This window comes from Rhipicephalus sanguineus, chromosome 3 (genome assembly GCF_013339695.2).
Source record: "Rhipicephalus sanguineus isolate Rsan-2018 chromosome 3, BIME_Rsan_1.4, whole genome shotgun sequence".
Classification (NCBI taxonomy): domain Eukaryota; kingdom Metazoa; phylum Arthropoda; class Arachnida; order Ixodida; family Ixodidae; genus Rhipicephalus; species Rhipicephalus sanguineus.
The window spans coordinates 54,002,955-54,023,335 of record NC_051178.1 but is presented as its reverse complement, the minus strand read 5'-3'; the positions used below and the strand labels follow the sequence as shown (position 1 = coordinate 54,023,335).

General features: G+C 46.7%; 1 protein-coding gene across 1 annotated transcript; it reads right to left on the bottom strand.

Moving 5' to 3' along the window:
- Positions 1–6,534: 6,534 nt before the first annotated feature.
- Positions 6,535–19,846, bottom strand: LOC119386645 (uncharacterized). The gene is made up of 3 exons (XM_037653928.2): positions 19,293–19,846; positions 15,822–16,031; positions 6,535–7,555 (listed from the first exon to the last, which is right to left on the bottom strand). Exons 1-3 carry the CDS (start codon positions 19,842–19,844, stop codon positions 6,866–6,868), a joined length of 1,452 nt encoding a protein of 483 aa, XP_037509856.1. The 5' UTR covers positions 19,845–19,846; the 3' UTR covers positions 6,535–6,865.
- Between the last annotated feature and the right edge of the window lie 535 nt (positions 19,847–20,381).

Sequence of the window (20,381 nt, the reverse complement as noted above, 5' to 3'; positions counted from 1 at the left end):
TTCTGTGCCTCAATAATTGCATTCGCTATTATTTTATATTCGAAATGTTTCATAAACGCAGTAATAAATCTAATATAATAAATTTATATCTATAACTTAGCATCAGAAGAGCGATCACAGAGCTCCAAGTGGGGCAACGTCCTTGAACGTTCCCATAGTCCACTAAAACGGAAGGCTAGCGCGGAGTCTCGTTACATATAGAATCGCCTAATGACACATTCTATTCCCGTGGCTCAGTCCCGGCTCCCAGAGGTCATGTGACGCTACATGGGCATGCACAGCCTGCTTTGTGTGCCCAAATTGTTAATGTATGAGCTTTCGTCGTGTTCCGCTATATGGTGTGAGAGCTACATGATACCGCAGCAGCAGCGTTGGAATGCGCAGGAATAGCGTATGTCAATTAACCCTTTCCCTTCCGAATACGAGCTGCCCTCGTCCACCATGAAAGAAGCATTTGGGGGCGCCGTATTTAATCTACCCTGATTCATCTTGTTGTGTTCTCTTTGGCTTCAACCCATAACGCAGTTAAAAAAATAAAAACATGCTCCGAGATGCATTTTGGCGCGGAAAGGACTTGATTCATATTACCGGAATTCGAAAATGGCGTCCTCCTCTGCGCGCGTGCCGGAAAAGCTCCGTTAAAAAAATGCCTTTGTTTGCCTAAGTTTCGTGAAATGAAGATCTTCAGTTCTCCTGCGAGTGTGGCAGTGGTTACACATAGTTTCTCTAAATCATCAGATTTGGACAACGATCGCGATCAGCAGTGGGCGCCCTTATATGTCATTAAACCTCCACCAGCGCTGCGTCCAAAGTTTGTTTTCATGGACTCGCATCGCTAACCAGCGCATTATTTTTTAAATCTCAAAGAGACATTTTCTGCCCCGAAGGGTGGTGGGGTTAGGGCACTTTCGTGGTGCAGTGCAGTGAAGCCATTACTCTGTGCATTTTCAAAGAAAAAAAATTTTTGCGTGTATCCTGCGAGTAAAGCACTTTGAATCATTTTTGAGTTGTTTCAAGACATGAAGAATCGAATAGGCAAGTAGTACAAAAACGTTATTTTTGTATAGTTTCCGGCAAAAAAAAAAAAAAACTCGGTAGAAAGAGGGTTAAACAAGGTGTAGGGGCAAAGTATATTCACTTGACGATATATCTGACTTTAAAAAAGACAGGAATTCCGTGCTAGGTGATGCCCCCTTACCTCGAACCATAGGCATGCAATGAGTAAGCGTCGAGAAAGTTATTCGCGCCTGTATTACCAAACTGGAACGAACTCTGAAAATAGATCAAAATCTCTTCGTTCACCTCCTGCCAGTCCTACCCACGTAGCTAAATCGCTATTTTCTATCGGTACAGCATCGTTAGGAAGGCATACACCATTATAATATAAAAAAGGAGCACAGTACAAACCGTGCATAACATACACAACTGAAATCTGCGAGGAGAACCTCAAAGAGAAGTTTAATAGCTGATGTTGAAGATTGGCACGACCTTCGGGAACAAGAGAAAAGAATGGATGAGCTGGACAGCTATGGCCAGTCTGAAGAGGTCCACAAGGATACTCTAAATTTGCCCCAGTTGTGGAAGTTAGGAACAACGACTACCGACGCGTTCACGATTCGCAAGTCAAAATTTTTTGCGTCCCTGCGGCTAGCGCAAGCAGTTAAAGAAACTTTAGCGCGGCAGGATATCTGATGCAACAGCGCATGACGCGCTTACAGCCGAAATCCGATCATTTGAATTTCGCACAATAACATGTGAAGAAATGAACTGCGAACTATGCCACAAAAGACTTATAGACTGTAAATACTAGCGGATAGCGTACTTGCAACAAAGGTAATAAATTTGGCTTTTCCCCTTTATTTCACTTCCTGTGGCAAGGCGCTACTATGCTTAAGACAGGTGCTACATATACAGAACGATGCACGATCGGCTTCGTTGGCCGAGCGTGCATTAAATTTTAATAGATAGCGCGACAAAAACAAAGTAAAGAAAGCGTTCTCGTTTCTGTTTCCTCTGTTTTATTGCGCGCCCTACTGAAACTCATGTTGCAAATCACTTTTCTTCCCACAATATCTGCTACCAAACACTCTTGATGATTCCCATCGTATGTCCAGTCAACTGCTACCACAGGGAGGCCCTTTTCTACAAGGAATCGCCGTATAATAATAATAATAATAATAATAATAATAATAATAATAATAATAATAATAATAATAATAATAATAATAATAATAATAATAATATCTGTGGCTTAACGTCCCAAAACCACGATATCGTTATGAGAGACGCCGTAGTGGAGGGCTCCGGAAATTTCGACCGCCTTGGGTTCTTTAACATGCACCTAAATCTAAATTCACGGGCCTCAAACATTCTCGCCTCCCTCGAAAATGCAGTCGCCGCGGCCAGGATTTTATCCCGCGACCTTCGGGTCAGCAGCCGAGCGCCATAACCACTAGACGACCGTGGCGGGGCGACGCACACAACTACTCCATTTACACAGAGGAGTCCACCGCAGTGAAAGCAGGGCCACTCTAAAGTACATGACGGAGGAAAGAAGCATCATATAACCGGCTCAATCGACGTCCCAGCATTCCCTGATAAAAAGCGGCAAAGCATGCGCCTCGTTGTTCCATATGTCACACTCTGGCGTCTCACCGTTCGCCGCTGTCGTCGTTAGCGATTTCTTCTTCAGTAGAACGACGACGATTCAAGCAAAGTTGCCGCCTTCTTTTTTGCACGGCGCTTGCAGTGGCTGCTCAGTTACACGATCCTTCTCATCGTTACAATGCTGAAAACTCACAGTGAGGCCCACACTTCCCAGCTGCAAATAAAGCACGCGTACACAACACCGACTCGCTGAGTTTGGCCATGACAGTGACTCGTCCTAAACAAATAATGCACCATCAATTCATCGGGGTGTGTCGAACATGGAACGCCCTATTGTGTTACGTCCTGTGTCTTCACATCCGTCTGCCTCAGTAGAATTTTGCTGAATGTAAACAAATGCGGCATAACCAACTTTCGGCCGCCTGCTTCGCAAGACACCGATTTCCACTGTGCGTGGATCTGCTGCAATATATTGCAGTTGCCCCTCATTTTTTTGCGAAGAGACGAACTGCAAATGCCCCATGTTGCATTCTAACACAACAGTGCCTAAGTACAGTCAAGAGTCCGACGGAATACTGTCCGGTCGAGGACAAAAGGGTGGACTAATAGAAAAACGCCGACCAAAGTAAAAGGCACAAAAATTTTAAAATGGTGTTTCGACTCCCTCACGGGAGGCGCCTTCACAACGACAGCAAACGGCGTAGTACACTCTTCTTAAGCACGTGTTATCACCTGTTACAGTCCTTGCGCACACACAGGTAGGAGTGTTCAGATACTTCTTTTTAGTGTGTGCGCAGTGCTCTGAATGGTCAAAGGTTCCAAATACAATCGATGGAACAACTTGCTTTCAGTGGCGATGATACAGTTGTCATCCCAGTTGACTTTGTATCCAGTGGACACCACATGCTCTGCAAGAACATTAAAATCAAGTTTCATGTTCATGGCGTCATTAAAGTGTTTCCGGAGCCTTGTTTTGACATTCTCTGTCCCACCAATATATACATGTTTGCAGTCTGTGCAAGGGATGCGCAGACTGCGGACATGTATATAATAGTGAGACATGTATATATATGTACAGACGCCTCCACTATTAAAGGGAACGCTTCCTTGCAAGGCATGTCGCGATTTCACTGTTTTCCAAAAGCATAGTGGCATAGAATTGGGTGTGACTACCAGTGGTCGACACTCCTCACTCTTTTTTAACAGATTAGTGCCGCTCACGAAAAACGTTTCCACATCCACTTGGAGTTAGGGGGCCAGCAATAGGAAATGTGCTGATTCGAGTTTTCCCTTTAACAGTGGACCATACTGCACATGTATATAATGGTCAGAAGAAAACGCTAGTTCTTTTCGTATGCTTGCCGTTAAGTACACATGTATCCCGTTAATCTTTTCACTTGCTGATACATGGTGACATCAAACAGTGCGATTGCTGCCCTTTTGATCAGTGAAAAGCTTCTTTGTGGTGATATTCAATTGCTTTCTTCATTAGACATTAACACGAGTTACGGGGCTCCCAATCTTTGACATAGAAAAGTGCGCGATCGCTATATATATATATATATATATATATATATATATATATATATATATATATATATATATATGATATGGGCATGGTGGTAGAGTGGCCGTAGCGTTGCAAGTAGTCAGTAGATCCTCCGTGAGAAGTCACAACGTTGTTTATTTCGACGTTTCAGCCAGAGTCCTGGCGTTCATCAGGATGAAGGGCCAGACTCTGGCTGAAAAGTCGAAATAAACAACGTTGTGACTTCTCACGGAGGATCTACTTGACTATATATATATATATAATATATATATATATATATATATATAGATATATATATATATATATATTATATATAGATATATATATATATATTCGGTACGTTCTCCTTAAAATATATTTGCTTATATCGTTAATGAGTTACGGCAAAATCGTTTCATTTTTAAACCCGTTACTTCAGCGAGCTAATGTCATTTCTTAAGCAACGTATTGTTCGATGCATGGGCCAATCACCGGAGGTAGGTTGCGCCAAGCAACTGAGGAACAACAATACTTCGTAACCGTACTTGCAGTAGACATCGAGGCTTCTTTGAAACTGCCAATTTTACGAGCACAGGCGTGCCTTTCTTTGCGGTGCGGTATCCACTGAGATGCAAAGCCACGCTAGCGATTCTGAAGGCGATTCCAACGGCGCCCGATTACGCTATCGCGTTGTTCTCTTGAAGGCCAAGCTCAAGCGTCGTCCAAGTTTTCGTTGACGATCAAGAAAAATGCCCACATTACTATCCACATACAACTTCGCTGTAATAAAGTGCCCACGAATAGTTTGTGAGTGGTCATTCTCCGCAACTCTTTTGCTGATGACCAGCAGAGATTAACAAAACTCACTCACCCAGAATATTATCTGACGGCGCCCCTGGACTCATGCTCACCAGAATTTGATTCAATCGCGTTCACCCAGACTCATGCTAAAATGCTGCTCAACCCGGCTCGCTCGCGCTCCATCTCCCAAGGACTATAGTCATGTGGACTCGCATGCCGAAATGATCGTTGGCTGGGGGAAGGTGCGCGCGAAACAAAGAGACGACTAATAACGCAGCTAGTTTGTCCCTGGTGTCTTGTAGACAAAGCAAGTCCAAATTAACTTGACAAAATATATCTTCCATAAAATTAACACAAAATATCAGCATAACCACTCTCAAAAGTGAATGCGTTTCAACCTTGGTTCCTAGCTGTAAGGCGGCACGCTTTCTCTCCTAATGAATCGATTCATGCAAAATAAAAGAAACATAAATAAGCAACACAGCACTAGATATCCGCCTTGTCACACATTTCTGTTCAAACCTCGAGCCGACAACCATCCATTTGACCAGCTCATGGCATATCCTGGCACATCAATTGAAGTCGAGTCTTTCCCATGTGTCATTGTGGTGAGTCTTCATTTTTTTAACATAAAACTAAAAGCTAACACGCTCTCACCAGCTACGTCGCTCAGACGACAGACCACCACAACTAAAGAACTGCCATAGGACTGTACTTTCCTCAAGAGTTGTACCGCCCCATAATTGAGGGCTCATTCCTCATGAAGTAATCGTGCAATACATACATACATACATACATACATACATACATACATACATACATACACACACAGCTCACGCAAATAAACGCAAATAACCTACGTAAATGAACAACGGAGCATCTTGTCTTCATTCCTTTAATACAAGTATACTAATTCGCTGGGGTTATTGAGAGCATTGGAATGGTAACACGAAAACTGCAAACAGAAAGGGAGAGTACGCAAGAAAAGAATGATCCCCAACCCTCTATTGCCTCCTAGAGTGTTTGCAAGGAATCAGTTAATTTAATTTTCCTTCAATTACTTATCCAAAATTTCGTGCACCACTGAGAAGCCGGTATTGCAGGGAGGAGCACAATATTCACGCAGACAAAACCTTGCCGGACACGGGCTCCACGGCAGACGCAATTTCTGCCTTGTAAATCCTGGCCCTAGTAACTTATATAGCTTTGTAGGTCGTAAAACATTCGGCAAGCTGAATCTTTTGACTAAATGACACGCTGCTGAGTTAGGAATGAACTCAGATTTTCTGCAAATATGCCCTGGGCACTTTTGTATTCGACAGTGAAATGTTCAAGTTCAACAGGGTAAAAGTTTGGTGCAGTTGGCGAGACCTGAGTACTGTGAAACGCATTATACGGGACAAACCAAGGCAACACCGACGGGACCAGCGCTTGTCCCGCGTACCTTGTCTTCCACGATACAATATGTTGGGCCATTGGTTTTTAACTTCAGTATTTACAATGTTAGACGATACCACAGAGAAAGGCACACAACGCTCTGTGTGTCTTGTGCGCCTTTCTCTGTGGAGTCGTCTAGCATTGCAAATATAGAACCCTGCCTAATGCTGCTCACTCTGCGCAAATACTGTTGAAAGTGGTGGGCTGCAGGCCGATAGAGCGAGACATCTTGCCTCATGTAGATATATTGTGGCCTAGCGAGAAATTATGGCCCACTCCAATTTTGAGCAGTAAGGCCGTAAGGGCACATAACTTCAGAGCACGAAAATTACCAAGCCCTTTTAGGACTAATGGGAAACACAGCTACTGCACCGATAAAAAATTATCTATCAATGGTCTTTGTGGAAAACGCTGCCACGGTGAAGCCCACACATCAAGCTGATCTGCAGTATTCCTTACTTTTATTAGAACGTCGCCGAGAGGGGCCACGAATTAAGAATACTTTTTGGCTAGCTCTGGATTGTGTACCGCACAGCAGACGCATCCTGTCCAGGACAAAGACAGCCGACCACGTGGAACGCAGTAGTTCTCGAAGTACAGTCGTAAGTCGTAGCTGTCCGTCTCGAGGTGTCGGAGCATGGGCAGGACCTTGAGCACACTGTGGAGCTCTCGGGGCTCGAGATCCAACTCCCGCAGTGTCCGTCTCGTGCACAAGGCCAGGTGTTCGAGGCGCGAAAAGGGCAGCCATTCCGCGTATTTAACGCAGTAGTGGAGGAACTCGATGCACGTGCCACATTCAGCGAAACGCGCTGTGCGAAGGGTTTCGCGGGTGACAGAAAGAAATGACCAGAAAGTATTCTGCAGCATCTGCATACTAATCTCGACGTATTCCAAATTGGGGAATAAACGAGTGTTCAATGCGACTTCTTTTGTGGACCCTGTGCAGAATACTAGCTTGAGGACCTTGATTTTCGGACACAGCTTCGAGATTGTGGAGAGCATCAGACCATCCCAATGCTCCAAGGCCAACTCTTCCAGATCTGGGGACATTCCCAGGAGCTGTCTTAGTACTAAATCCATGTCTTCATAGACAACAAGACCTGCAACGTTTGCCAACGTGAGACTGCGTAGATTGCGGAAGGCCGAGACCTTGGCGAGCGCTTCCACTGAGGACACGCCAACCTGTAAGATATAAGTGCATTATTACGTTCGTTTGCCATGAAACAAAACGAAATTTTGATATGTTGCTTTCATTAAACGGTTATTGAGAGAAAGAAGGGCATGGCGCTGAAACATAAACATCTAAGCCACGTCATTATTTATCGTGTCGAAGTAACAGCACAACGTTGTTGGAACTTATCACAGGAACCCTACAGAAACAGCATTTTTTTTTATTTAAAACAGCAAATTACGCTTGAAATGGGCCGCCATGAGAGGGAACACGCTCGGTATGACAGAAAAGGCGCAAATAGAAAAGGCACGTAACAATGCCGCCTTGATGCTACCCGCCGTGATTTGTCGTGACCACGCATATTCAGGGCGTCTCCTAAGACCTCTGTAATTTCATGACAGTCAACATAATGTGATTGTACTCTAAGGGCGTCTCAGAATTAGCATAAGAAATTTCGGGCACATTTACAGAGCAAGTGCGGTTAAAATTTGAAAATATCTCGAAATTCTGGGCGTTACACAGATTTACTGGTGTTGATGCTTGGCACAAAAAAGTAAGATAGAACATTCGCTTTCACTTCTTAAAGCGAACTTATAGTGGGAGAAACCATTACAGATTCTCAGCATTATTTATAGGTCAAGACTGATTTCGTGTTCCTTTTAGTGTCCTACATTTAAATACAGCGTTATCATATATTACATAAAGAGATTTTTGTGTGGGGTCATTACACGTCAAACGTCCCAGACTTGACTCCGACCCTCGCTCGACCCTCTCTGATTCTGTTCTAAAATATCGTAGAAAATCATGTTGCGGCACTATTTAACCTACTACAGTATCTTTGCAAGAAAAAAAAACAATTCTATCCTCTCAAACGATTTCAATTTTACCGGAGTGGGCGAAACGTTTGTTAAAAAAGAATCCCTCAGAAATAGAATACTAGACGCAGCGCCTCAAATCTAGGCGGGCTGCTAAACAAACGGTGCTTTCCGCCAGCCTCCGCTCGCGCTAGAATACTGCACTGCTCCAGCTCGAACCTGACAGCACAACTCTCAGCCGTCCAGCGTGCCAAGGAAGCCGCTTCGTGGACAAGGTCTCGGAACCGAGTCCGCGTGGGTGCCCAGGCCCGCTAGAAAGACGCCGGACTCAAATCTCATTGATTTGACAATAAAGTTTCCGTTCCCCCATTCTTCTCATTCGCATCCGGTATTGTCTCACGGTATGCTTCGTGGCGAAGAAAAAAATCTGCAGAAACGTTACTGGAGTTGTATAAAGGGGTCATGAACAACTTTTCCAAGTAATGATCTAATGAGCTGATTGTCTGGAGTTTACTGCCTCCCGGATCGATTGCCCCAAAAATTTCTCGAATCCGTCAAAAACGAGCGGAGTTTCCGGCGGTTTGGCGCACGTCCTCAGCGCTTTCTCTCTTTTCTCGTCCCGACGAGCGCACTGCAATCTACACAGGAAGGATGGCACGGGAGAAAGAAGTTACGTCAGCGCGCGTCATGAAAGGCGATCGCTCTCTCGCTGTGATTCGCGTGCGCGAGTGTAGCTACCGTGTAAAGTTAGCAGACTGAGGAGTGCGGCGCTGGCAAGAGGCGGCACGCCGTGGCAAGAAGCTCATTTGATCCGAACGCCGCTCTCAATTTATGTCGGCTATCGGCCAATGAGGATGCTATGTCTTTTGCGACGCGGACAAACAGATACGCCACGTCAATTGACAGGCGGCCGGGCCACCAATGAGAGTGAGAACCGGCCTCTCTTTGAAAAGAGGGCGCCTGAAAAAACAGCAACTTCGCGCTCCGGTTGTAGCCTTTGCGCGGCGCGCACGACTGCAATATTTAGCTTAGCAGTTCACAGCCGTGTCAGCTTTCCGCAGGATGTGTTTTTTCAACAAGCCCAAGGTGTGCTTCATGACCTCTTTCAGTATGTATACGCATTCTACCACTTCCTCATTTCCATCGTATTCGACGCTGCTGCAGCTGTTCTATTATATCGCTGATGTTTAGTTTTGCTTGTTGAAGCGATGAGACGTGCGCGTGGAAATGGGCAAGTGGCAGAATGCTTATAGACAAGCTCCCACTGTGCCTATATTTGTCCCCGCTTTCGTGGTAGTCGGTGCTCCCGCAGCCTTTCAGTGTTTCAGTCGTGAGAAGCTATCGCTGCGGTGGCATAACAGCACTGATAGCACACGTGCGCTCTGCATCCCACCACACCGCAGACTAAGCGATCCTCGCCGTACCGACAGCAGTGCTTGAAGCGTGGACACGGCCGTCGCCCGTGCAAACGATTTACGCGCATTCACCTTCCGCAAGCGTGGATGTCAAGCCCAGTGGTTAAGGCACTCCGCTTGTGAACTTGAGGTACCGAAACTCGTCACAGCCAACTCTTTTGCTCCAGTTCCTTCTTTCTTCAAATTCCAGCGAAGCATGTCATAACTCACAGATTTCGGTGGCCGCGTCGTACGCAAAACCTCCGGCACCGGCGAGGGTACAGAAATGCTGCCCTCGAATGCGCGACGGCAATCTCACCTTTTATTGAGGTGACTTCTCATTTCACGTTGCCACATTTAATTGCTGCGTGGATGTGAACGCATGACCGTCGTTGTTTCCTGCAGCAACTGAAGTGACGCGCTGTGAAGCACGTGGATGACGGTCCGATTATGGAAGGAGGAAACAGTCATGAGGGAGGATTGCGAAATGCGAAAGAAAGAAAGAAAGAAAGAAAGAAAGAAAGAAAATTGGTAGGGGCGAAGCATGTAGGGAAGAGAGAGAGAGATAATATTCTTCAATGAAAATCCCGGAGAGGTTAGCCTGGTTTGTCGCCTGGCTTGCTACTCCGGGTGTCGGGTGATGACTATGGTATATACAATGAATCACACATTCACACAAACGGCACGTCGAGTCACATACGCACATATATACAAAAATAATCATTCACAAACTTTGGTTAAGTCCAGTGTTCCTCAAACACCAACAGCGCTTTTGTGTTGCGCATCGCACAACCTCTGTCTTGCCAAGGGCCGAGAAGGTGCCGCAGTTCCAAGCTCGAGCCGCGTTGCAAATGAAGTTCTGCCTTCAGAATCTGTCGTTCGGTGTCGTAACGGGAACAGTCGCAGAGTACGTGCTTTAAGTCTTCCCGAGTATTACATGCAGTGCACGGAGCTGAGTCCGACTGCCTGATCTTGTGCTTCAAGTATTTCGTATAGGCAACGTCGAGTCTCAGCCGGTGAATGCATGTTTCATCTTGCCTGATTAGCCCCTGTGGCATAAAAAAGCTACACGTCGGGTCTGTTCTGTGCAGCGGTTCGTTCTGGTTATTTGCATCGCACCACATTGTTCGCTGCAGATTCCGCGCGAACGCAGATACCAAAGTCACTGCATTTCCTTGAAAAATGAATGTCGATTTTCTCAAATGCCGTGTCATGTGCAGCTCTGGCAGCGGAGTCAGCACGAACATTCCCTTCTATGCCGCAGTGAGCTCGTAGCCACTACAGTACTACATCGTGGTGTAGCTCATGAGCATAATTGCCTAGGCACCTGATGTCCTGGACAAGTTGATCTTGCGTACGTGGCGATTTTAGGGACTGCAGTGCGGCTCGTGAGCCGGAGAGAGAGAGAAAACATTTTATTAAAATATACAAACCAAGCATGTGGGAGGGAACCCTAGTCCGGGGTCCCTATGATGATCGCAGCGACGACACGGGCCCGTCCAACCAATGCCTGGCGGCCCTCGGGAGGCCCGTCGCAGAGGGCATCGTCCCACAGCTCTTTGGAGCGGAAGGGGCGCAGGATGACTGGAAGGGGACGGAATAATTTTGCGGTGCACTCCACCATGACATGGAACGCCGTTGGGGAGCTGCCACAGCCCGGGCAAGAGTCTGCGTAGCGGTCAGGGTAGAATTTATGCATGGAGAGGAGGTTGGGGAAAGTATTCGTTTGAAGTTGGCGGAGTGCCACCTCTTCCTCTCGCGAGAGAGCCGGAGAATATCACCCAAAAGTCGGCTCTCTGATCTTTGATATATGCAATAGCCCTCCGCAGTGCAGCCAGCTCAGCGGCAGCGGCGGAAGTACGGTTACTGAGAGTGGCTGCGATGGTGACATTCCCCGATGGTGTCCACACACCTACAGCAGTTGATCCATCTGTGACAGACCCATCTGTATAAACGTGACGGCGGGTTCTACACTTGGTGTTAATGAGTTCCAGAGCGAAGTATGTCAACGCTGGCCCTGGTGCGTTCTGCTTGTTCTTGAACCGTGGCAATGTCGTGACTGTAGTCCAGGAAGGAAGCTGACATGGGGGCCTCGTCAATATCGACGGCTTTTCATACGACAGGGGGAGTAACATCCGCACCTCAGAAGTGCTGACTGAAGCAAGTGGATGATCTGGTACCCTGGCCGCAAAACGCAGACGGGCTCGGAGGAACTCTTGCTTCATTAGCAGTGCAGCCGAAGGACGTTTGCTTTCTGTCAAGCTCCCTACTGTCGATGTGTATTTCGGTAAACCTAAGCACACCCTCAACGCTTTGGCTTGCATGCTCGTGAGCACCTGAAGATTTGATTTGGTGAGGCACTGTTGTAATGCAGGAAGACTGTACCGCAGGATACCTTCACATAATGCTGTATACATGCGCACTAGTGCACTCACGGATCAGCCTTCAACTTTACTTGACATCATGCGGAAGATGTTTGCGTATGATGCGAGCTTCTCTTTGAGTGATCGAATGTGAGGAGACCACGTCACTGATCTGTCGTAGGTCACTTCCAAAAACTTATGACTTGACACGTATCGGATGTGAGAGCCCGCAACCTTTAACTTGTAGTACGATATTATCCCGTTTGGTAAAGGCAATGGTGGCACGCTTGTCTGGTGACACGGATAGTCCACGCGTCAGTAAGAAAGTCTCAATGGAGTTAACGGCCTTCTGCAGTCTTCCGCGTAGTACTCGACGGTTGCGACCACTGCACCATATGCAGATGTCAGCTGCATATAAGGATATCTCAACCAATGCAGGGACACAATTTTCCAGGCCAATCAGCGAAATATTAAATAAAGTCGGGCTTAATACATCACCCTGAGGGACCCCACGAGGCACTGTATGAAGAGTGGTGTCGCCATCTTTTGTAGTTATGTACACCGATGTACACTGAGATAGCCTGAAATCCAGCTATACATACAGCCGCTGACTCCTGCAGACCTCAGAATGTGTAAGATAGGGTGTTTCAGCTCCACTAACGTGAAACCAGTAGAGGGGCGAAGCATGCAGTGTGCGCCGGTGTTTCCCACAGCAAGATCACTGCTAATGGGCAATGAGAGACAGAAGAAGACCGTAATGACGTCACGTGAATCACCGCTATTGCGGCACGAAGTGCGCCAGAAGGACGAGAAACGCCAGGATAGAATAAGGCGCTCCTTTTTTTGTATTTTCAGAGGCTGGTGAGAGGCCCCTCACGCGTGACTCGCGCCATCGTGCCTTGGAGCCCACTGCTCTTTCGGTTTCTTACGCTCGGCCCTTCAGTAAAGGTGAACTTTGCTCCTGGGATTGCGGCGCCGATCGAGCGTTTCTATGTGTGGACTCCTTCCCCTTCGCAACTACTCAGTCACCGACCTCCATGCTTTTCTGACAGGTTCACTGACACCTATACAGGCGTGTGTTGTCCAACTGTGTAGTTAGACTTCTTAGAAATTTTGAAAAAATCTCAAATTGGGCGCAGATTCACCGTTTTGTTTCAACACAAAGAATATCGTGAGGCAGAATAGCGGATGCCAGCGACAGGGAAGAAGAGACGGCCGTTCCTTTTGAAGCAACCAGCACAGATTTAAGGCGCTGCGTGTAGCATTCTATATCGAGGGATTTTTCCATCAACCTAAGTTTCGTCCACTGCGGATAATATAAATCGCGCCTAATGGTAGGCAATTTTTTTTTCTTGCCAAGATACTGTAGGAGATCAAATAGTGCACTAAAATTATTGTGCACATTTTGTTAGAACATAAGCAGAGATGTAAAGTAAAAACTCGTTAATTCTACCCCCGTTAATTCGGAAAATTTGGATAATTCGGACGTGTTCCCTGGTCCCGGCCAGCATATGCATTGTTTACTGGCATCAAACTAGTGATGCAAAACTATCGGTCAATTGACTATCGATAGAATCGATAGTTTATTTGAAACTATCGGTAGTGCAAACAAACTATCAATAGTGCAATCGTTAGTACCATCGGTAATATTACTAACGATAATTCACTCTAAGAAAAAAGTTGGTAAACAGTTAGTACATGCATGTATTTACTAGTTTCGAGCGTATTTTACTACCTTCGCGACATTCCTTTACTAGCCAGCAGCTAGTAAAACTGGGAAATTTTGCCGTTTCTAACCGGGAGGATTTCTTAGTGTCTTTAACAATACTGCTAAAATACCTATGTTGCCAGATGCTTCGTCGATGCCGTAGTATATCATGCCGTAATTGTGACAGTCTTATGGAAAATTTAGACAAAATTTTAATTTTCTAGATCATGTCGGAATAACAGTGTTGTGATACGTGAGGGCATACATTAGAATACAAGACACTGGGTAAAAAATAATCGATTATCTCTCTAAATTCTGTAACTGCTAACCGGTACAGTGTGCGCCATTCCAAAGTAGGTACATAACTAGCCGTCAAGCTGCTGTTAGAGTGGATGGCGCGTGCGTAGAAGCCTTGAAATTCTGTGTGTGCTTGTGTGTGATCTCGCTAACGGTCAGTTCATGCCTCAATGTAGGTTGTTGTGTTGTATACTTACTGTGGTAATTAATTAAAGAATTTAGTGGTCGTTAATTAGTGCAACAAGCCGTGCCATTTCGTTTTTTTTATTTCACCTTATACATGCATTTGGGGTACAATCAAGTTGGCATGGAATTGCACACGCACGTATAAACAAAATAGGCGTAAACCTCTAGTTCGCTAATTGTAGTCCGCTTGAGTAAGTACGGTTGCTAAGTTGCTGGTGCGGTTACTAACAATTTAATAACGGACTAACCGTTCTAGTTAGTACAATGCATTTACTAACAAGGTAGCGAATTCCTCTAACCTGTATCTTACTATTATTATTTTGTTACTGTATATGCCTATCTTTTTTCTAAGTGGATACTAGTCATAGTGATGTGTTGATGGCCGGCGATATTGCCAAAAAAGTCGACCAACATGTCGACTTTCCTGCCCTTCAGCCTGCTCCTCCTGCTCAACTATTTACCAAGCACTCGGGGAAGCAAGCTTTTGCGTCAATGAGTTAGTGTGGTTGATTGTATACTATCGATAGTGCTATCGAATTTACTATTGACAGTACTATCGATAGTTTTTCTTTGCCATCGATAGCTCGATAGTGACTCAGCTATCGATAGTATCGATAGTACTATCGATAGCTCTGCATCACTACATCAAACTCGTTAATACTGTCACATTGCACCGCAACCCAGTTAATTCAGACGACCCTCGGAGCGCGCACAGCGCGAAGCGCCGCAAATGTGCGACACTAAAGCCGAAAACGGCGTTCGCAGACAACCGAAACGAGGCGGCGCTGTCCGCATCGCTATCTTCATCACTTAGTGACCACGGTTTTGCCATATGCGGATACGGCACTTAGCAGCTTCGTTTTGACTTGATGGAAGGCGCGCGCAATGTCACAAAACTCAAACATGGCGGAAGCAGTTGAAGATGAAAAGCTTTCAGCCGCGGTCGGTATGCTGGCATCAAACTCGCTTGCAACATCTGGATGGACGAACTGTCAGATGCCGAACTGTCAGACGTGACGTAAGCGTGATGGTGGTGGCACTGCAGAGCTTGTTTCGGTCTTCGGTTAATTCGAACTTTTTTCCGGTCCAGTAAAATCTGAATTAACGAGCTTTTACTGTATTGAAGTACGGACAGGCACAAAGAGCGTTTCGCGCTCTCTTACTCTGCGCGCGTTTGCTTCTGCATGTGCGTGAGTGAGTGAGTGAGTGAGTGAGTGAGTGAGTGAGTGAGTGAGTGAGTGAGTGAGTGAGTGAGTGAGTGAGTGAGTGAGTGAGTGAGTGAGTGAGTGAGTGAGTGAGTGAGTGAGTGAGTGAGTGAGTGAGTGAGCGAGCGAGCGAGCGAGCGAGCGAGCGAGCGACAGCGCCCTAAAGTCACGATTTGAAAACCACACCATCTAGCCCAAGTAATTTTGAAGTCGTGCGTCATACGTGTATTAAGGACGCACGACACAGTACTGTGTTCAGTAGATACAGTTATTTTACAACGTTGTTTCGTCGCCCTTATGAGCTCTTACCTGGAGCGTTTCGACGGCGGGAAATGTTTCCGCAGCAAGTGCCATATCAGCTGCCGTCACTGGAATTGGTCGAATATCAGTTGACGCTCCCTTCCAAGAGTTGAGCCAAAGATGGGTGATATGCTTTGCTTTTAGCCGTGCCTCCGGGATGGACAAGCTGTGCGGCCCCATCAAGCATTTCGTGAGCCATGGTGAGTCGATGCGGCACAGCTGAAAACAGGATGAGGGTTGTAGAATTAAAGATAGGTGGACACGTTCGTTTGGGTTCATAATGATGTAAAAGGCAGCGCTAGAACGAATACAAAGGACGAGGACACGACAGGACGTGCGCATGTCCTGTCCTCTCGTCCTTTCTTTTCGTTCAAGCGCTGCCTTTTACATTAGGATATGCCCATCCATTACTGTGAATTCTTAGGCCAACAGCTATTTTTGAATGCTCCTAGCACTGCCATTAGCACTGCCATTAAGCAGTGCTCGGCATTGGCACTGCCTAGCACTGCCATTAGCTGCGGTTTTCCTCATATTTTCGTTGCCTAGAACATTAGTTTAAGAATATTCTAGTCACACTGGTAAAATTAGAAAACCAACCTTCAATCATATTGACTTCAAATGATCGACCCCAGGTAAGATTTTCTTACCTTTACACAGTCTCTGTTGCTTTAACGCCAAACAGGTCACATGCCTTCTGCATTACGAACGTGCATCTATATCCCTATCTTCTATATCCTAACTATCTATATCCCCGACAGTGCATCTATATCCCTATGTTCAGCCGGGCTGTCTACATCTCAGGTTGATGCGACGTTGAGTTGTAAGTTGTCGCCTCTACAGGATTACATTAAAGTTGTGTGTCGCGATTCATATAAAAGCGGGAGTTTTCCGCTCCATTCAAGAACCAGGTTTGCTTGGACAATCGACCGCTTAATGAGGCCCTGTAACACATTTCTCAGTTATATTGGAATAGTCTCATTATTGACGTATGACTCTTCACGAGTCATATGCCGCAAAAATTTTTCGAATCCGTCAAGTCTAAGAGGTGTTACCAAATTATAGAAATCACGTTCCGCAGCTTTCTCCATCTGCTCAACGCCGCCAGCGCGCGGAAAGCTACTCGGGGCGGGGAGGGAGGGAGCGCGGAGGTGCGAAGCTCCGCCCAAGAGTTACGTCAGCGAAATTTTTTTTCTTCATTTTTTTTTCGCTGGCGTCTGGGCGCAAACACGTGGTCTGTAGCGCCACTTCCGGTCGGCTTGCGTGGTCCTCGTCGAGCGGAGCCCACCGCACCGTGTATTGCGCCTGCTTGAAAACTGCGAGACGGTTTGGTAATGTTGGGTGTGCACCTCGAACTGCCGTAGTGTTTTCATCGCTTTGCGAACCATGGACGCAAACCTGCGTGCGCGTTTGGAGCGAATGAGAGCTGAGATGGGTTTCGACCATACTCCGATACACCGCCTCGTCGCACTGCTCGCACTTGAATCGTATTCAACACGGCAAAGCTACGTGCACCCTTCTCCCTGTGGGGGTACTGGATTGACAGCATTTTAGTCGGTGGGTGGGCACATCGATGCTGTTTGCTCTTCGAATGCGGGCGCACAGCGAGTGCGGGCTGACAACAAAGAACTAAAGACTAGAAGAAAGAATCGTGGGGCATCGGGCCGGCGCGGACCCATCCCCCGGCTGTCTGCAACTACTGTGAAAATGCGAGTCTGCTTGGTTGCTGTGTCGCGGTTTCTCGGGAACGTGAGACTACGGGGAGGAAACGCCGAGCTACGGTTCGATGACATACTGAACAGACAGCGAACGGGACTCTCGCCATACAGCGAACACAGGTATCCTAAATTAGCCGGCGCCAGCATTGTTATCGGAGAAATGCTGCACCCCTGCCTCGGTCGGTCGTGAGAACGTGCCGACGATGCAGTTCCCAGCTAACGAGGCAACACTCGAACCGCTGCCACCCTCAACGGCAACCGGCGATGGTCAAAAACACAGAAATATTCACGATTTCGGCACTGCGCATGGTGAAGAAAACGCAACCACGCAACTACGAGCAGACGAGCTGTCGGTAAGACCGGAAATGCTAATATCAATGTTTGTTGGGTGTTTGAACGGCATAACACAATATAAACATATTATCTACTTATTGAACTGAAAATTAACAACGAAGGTAATAATGAGGGTGTTATCGTGATTATAACATCAGCCAATGGTGGAACTGCCGGCAATCGCGTCATATTTTGCGGACTAATACATCATTTGTCGAGAGAAGAGGGAGCCATTTTCAGCTGACTTTGAGAATTTATTGTAAATTCCAGGCCGCGCGCTTCGCTATAATATTTGGCTCGCCTGTTCTCGGGAGCCTCGACTACCGACTGGCTGCGCTTTTTGACCATGCTGAAGAAGTGTTGCAGGACCCCTCGAAACTACTCGAGAAGGAACTCGAATGATTCCCGACGGATGGGTAGTGACGATCAATTATGGTGTCTAGTGACGAATTAAACCACCTGCCTAGCTGCGCATTGAAAGTAGCTACCCAAATTAACCAAATAAGCGTAATTTAAGGGCTCATTTTTCTCCGTTCATCCATTCACAGCGAGGGTCTCGTTCTGGCAGAATTCATGTCAAGTAGTAAGTGAAGGATTATAGGTCAGCTGCCAGCGCGTAAATAGATCACGTGCTACGTGACGCCACCACGCAAACAATGAGTGTTCCACACTTGCCGTCATGGCAGCGAGCGGCGCTGACTGACACTCTAAGTTTAAATACACATATATACCCGCATTTATTACGTAAAAACCACACATAACGTCCGCTATGCTTTCCATGGCTTGAATGTCTGTTGGTTCTCATTAAGTTGTGTTAAGAAAATCAACCAGGCATTTTTGTGATCACAGTTTGAATGTTTGTTTGCAGAACGTCCATTCCAGCTTCTTAGTACATGTCTAGAACAAAATGCCACCGCTAATTACCGATGCCAAGGTATGCGGCCCCGACTCACCCCCCCCCCCCTCACCTACCCCTACGCCGCATCTCCCATAAACGATGCTTCTGCGTACTACGAGCATATTGCGGTTGTATGCATTTTCACACTACGTCTACAGTGACGCACATTGAAGGATATATCTACCGCTGATCTAGGCAATAAGCTTATTGGTCAAAGTTAGCGCTTTCTGTGCGTTTTCGTGGCGCTCTTTGTCCCGTAGTAGATGCACAATCCCTACGGCATTTGACATTGCGGAGACGTCCAACGTGCAACTGGCATTAGTATTCTTTACGACAGCACAAGATGATTAGAAGTTGAATAACATGGTGAACAGCGCTGAAGGCGGGACATGAATTCACAAAAGATTTACACTCAGTGCATGTGTCGCATTGTTCTGCGTTGTTCCTCATTCTCTTCATGCAAGTCAACTCCCCAGCACAAGTATTTCGCATTTCCCCGGGAATGTATGCTATGTGAGCGACGGGAATACTCACGTCTGGGCAAGTGCGGAAGAGCGTCAGCGTCGTCTCGTGACTTAGCTTAAGGAGATGGCCATCGAATAGGTTGCTGACGCTGCCCACTAGCTTCCTCAGTTGGCTTCCTTCCACTAGCGGCGCGGAGCGGTCCCTGCACGGCTCGTCCACTTCCAAATGGTGCTTGCAGAGATCGTGCAGAAGAGCCAGCACCTTGACGTTAGGGAACATTCGGACAAGCTTGTACACTTTGTCCCTGTTGTGCACGATGCAGATCTCCTGGACATCCCGGAGCAGTTTGATGGCTGCGTCGGCGTAGCGGTCCGAGGAGTCGAAGGACGCGCAACCGCAGAACATGGCCTTAGAGATCCTTACTTTCCGCGGCAACGCGCTCTCCACTGCCGAAACCATAGATTCTTGGTTCCCGACCAGCAGGTGACCGTCGTCCTGGCCGAGCGACATTCCTTTTGGGAGTTCAACACCCCGTGGCCACGAAGTGTCCAGTTTGAGGACGATGTGATCTTCAGCGAGAACCAGAACGCGGAAATCTCCGAACTCTCTCACCAGCTCCATGCTGCGGTGCGTGTACTCAATAATGCCTGCAAATCACAAGATCAATTATTTCGTGCCAGAACACAACACAGTAAAGACACGCACACAAGCACTAAACAACCAACTCAACATAAAGTTCATACGATGGCGCGCGAAAAGGACAGTAACACTACGAAGAACAATATATATATGAAGAAAAGACGATTGTTTTTTTCAAGGGCTCGTTTCTTAGTTAGACATAATATTAATGAGAACTAACAGACAATAATGCCAAAGAAAGTATAGGGGATGTTATTCGTTGTAATTAGGATAAAATGTGTAGAAAGTAAAGTCGACGAAAAGATAACTTGCCGCCGGAAGGGACCGAACCTGCGACCTTCGAATAACGCGTCCGATGCTCTACCACTGAGCTACCGCGGCGGTCATCCTCCCGTCCACTTTATGGGGTATATATGTGCATTTAAACCTGGAAGTGTTAGTCAGCGCCAGTCGCAGCCATGGCGGCGAGTGTGGAACACTCTTTTTGCCTGTTGGCGTCACGTAGCACGTGATCTTCTT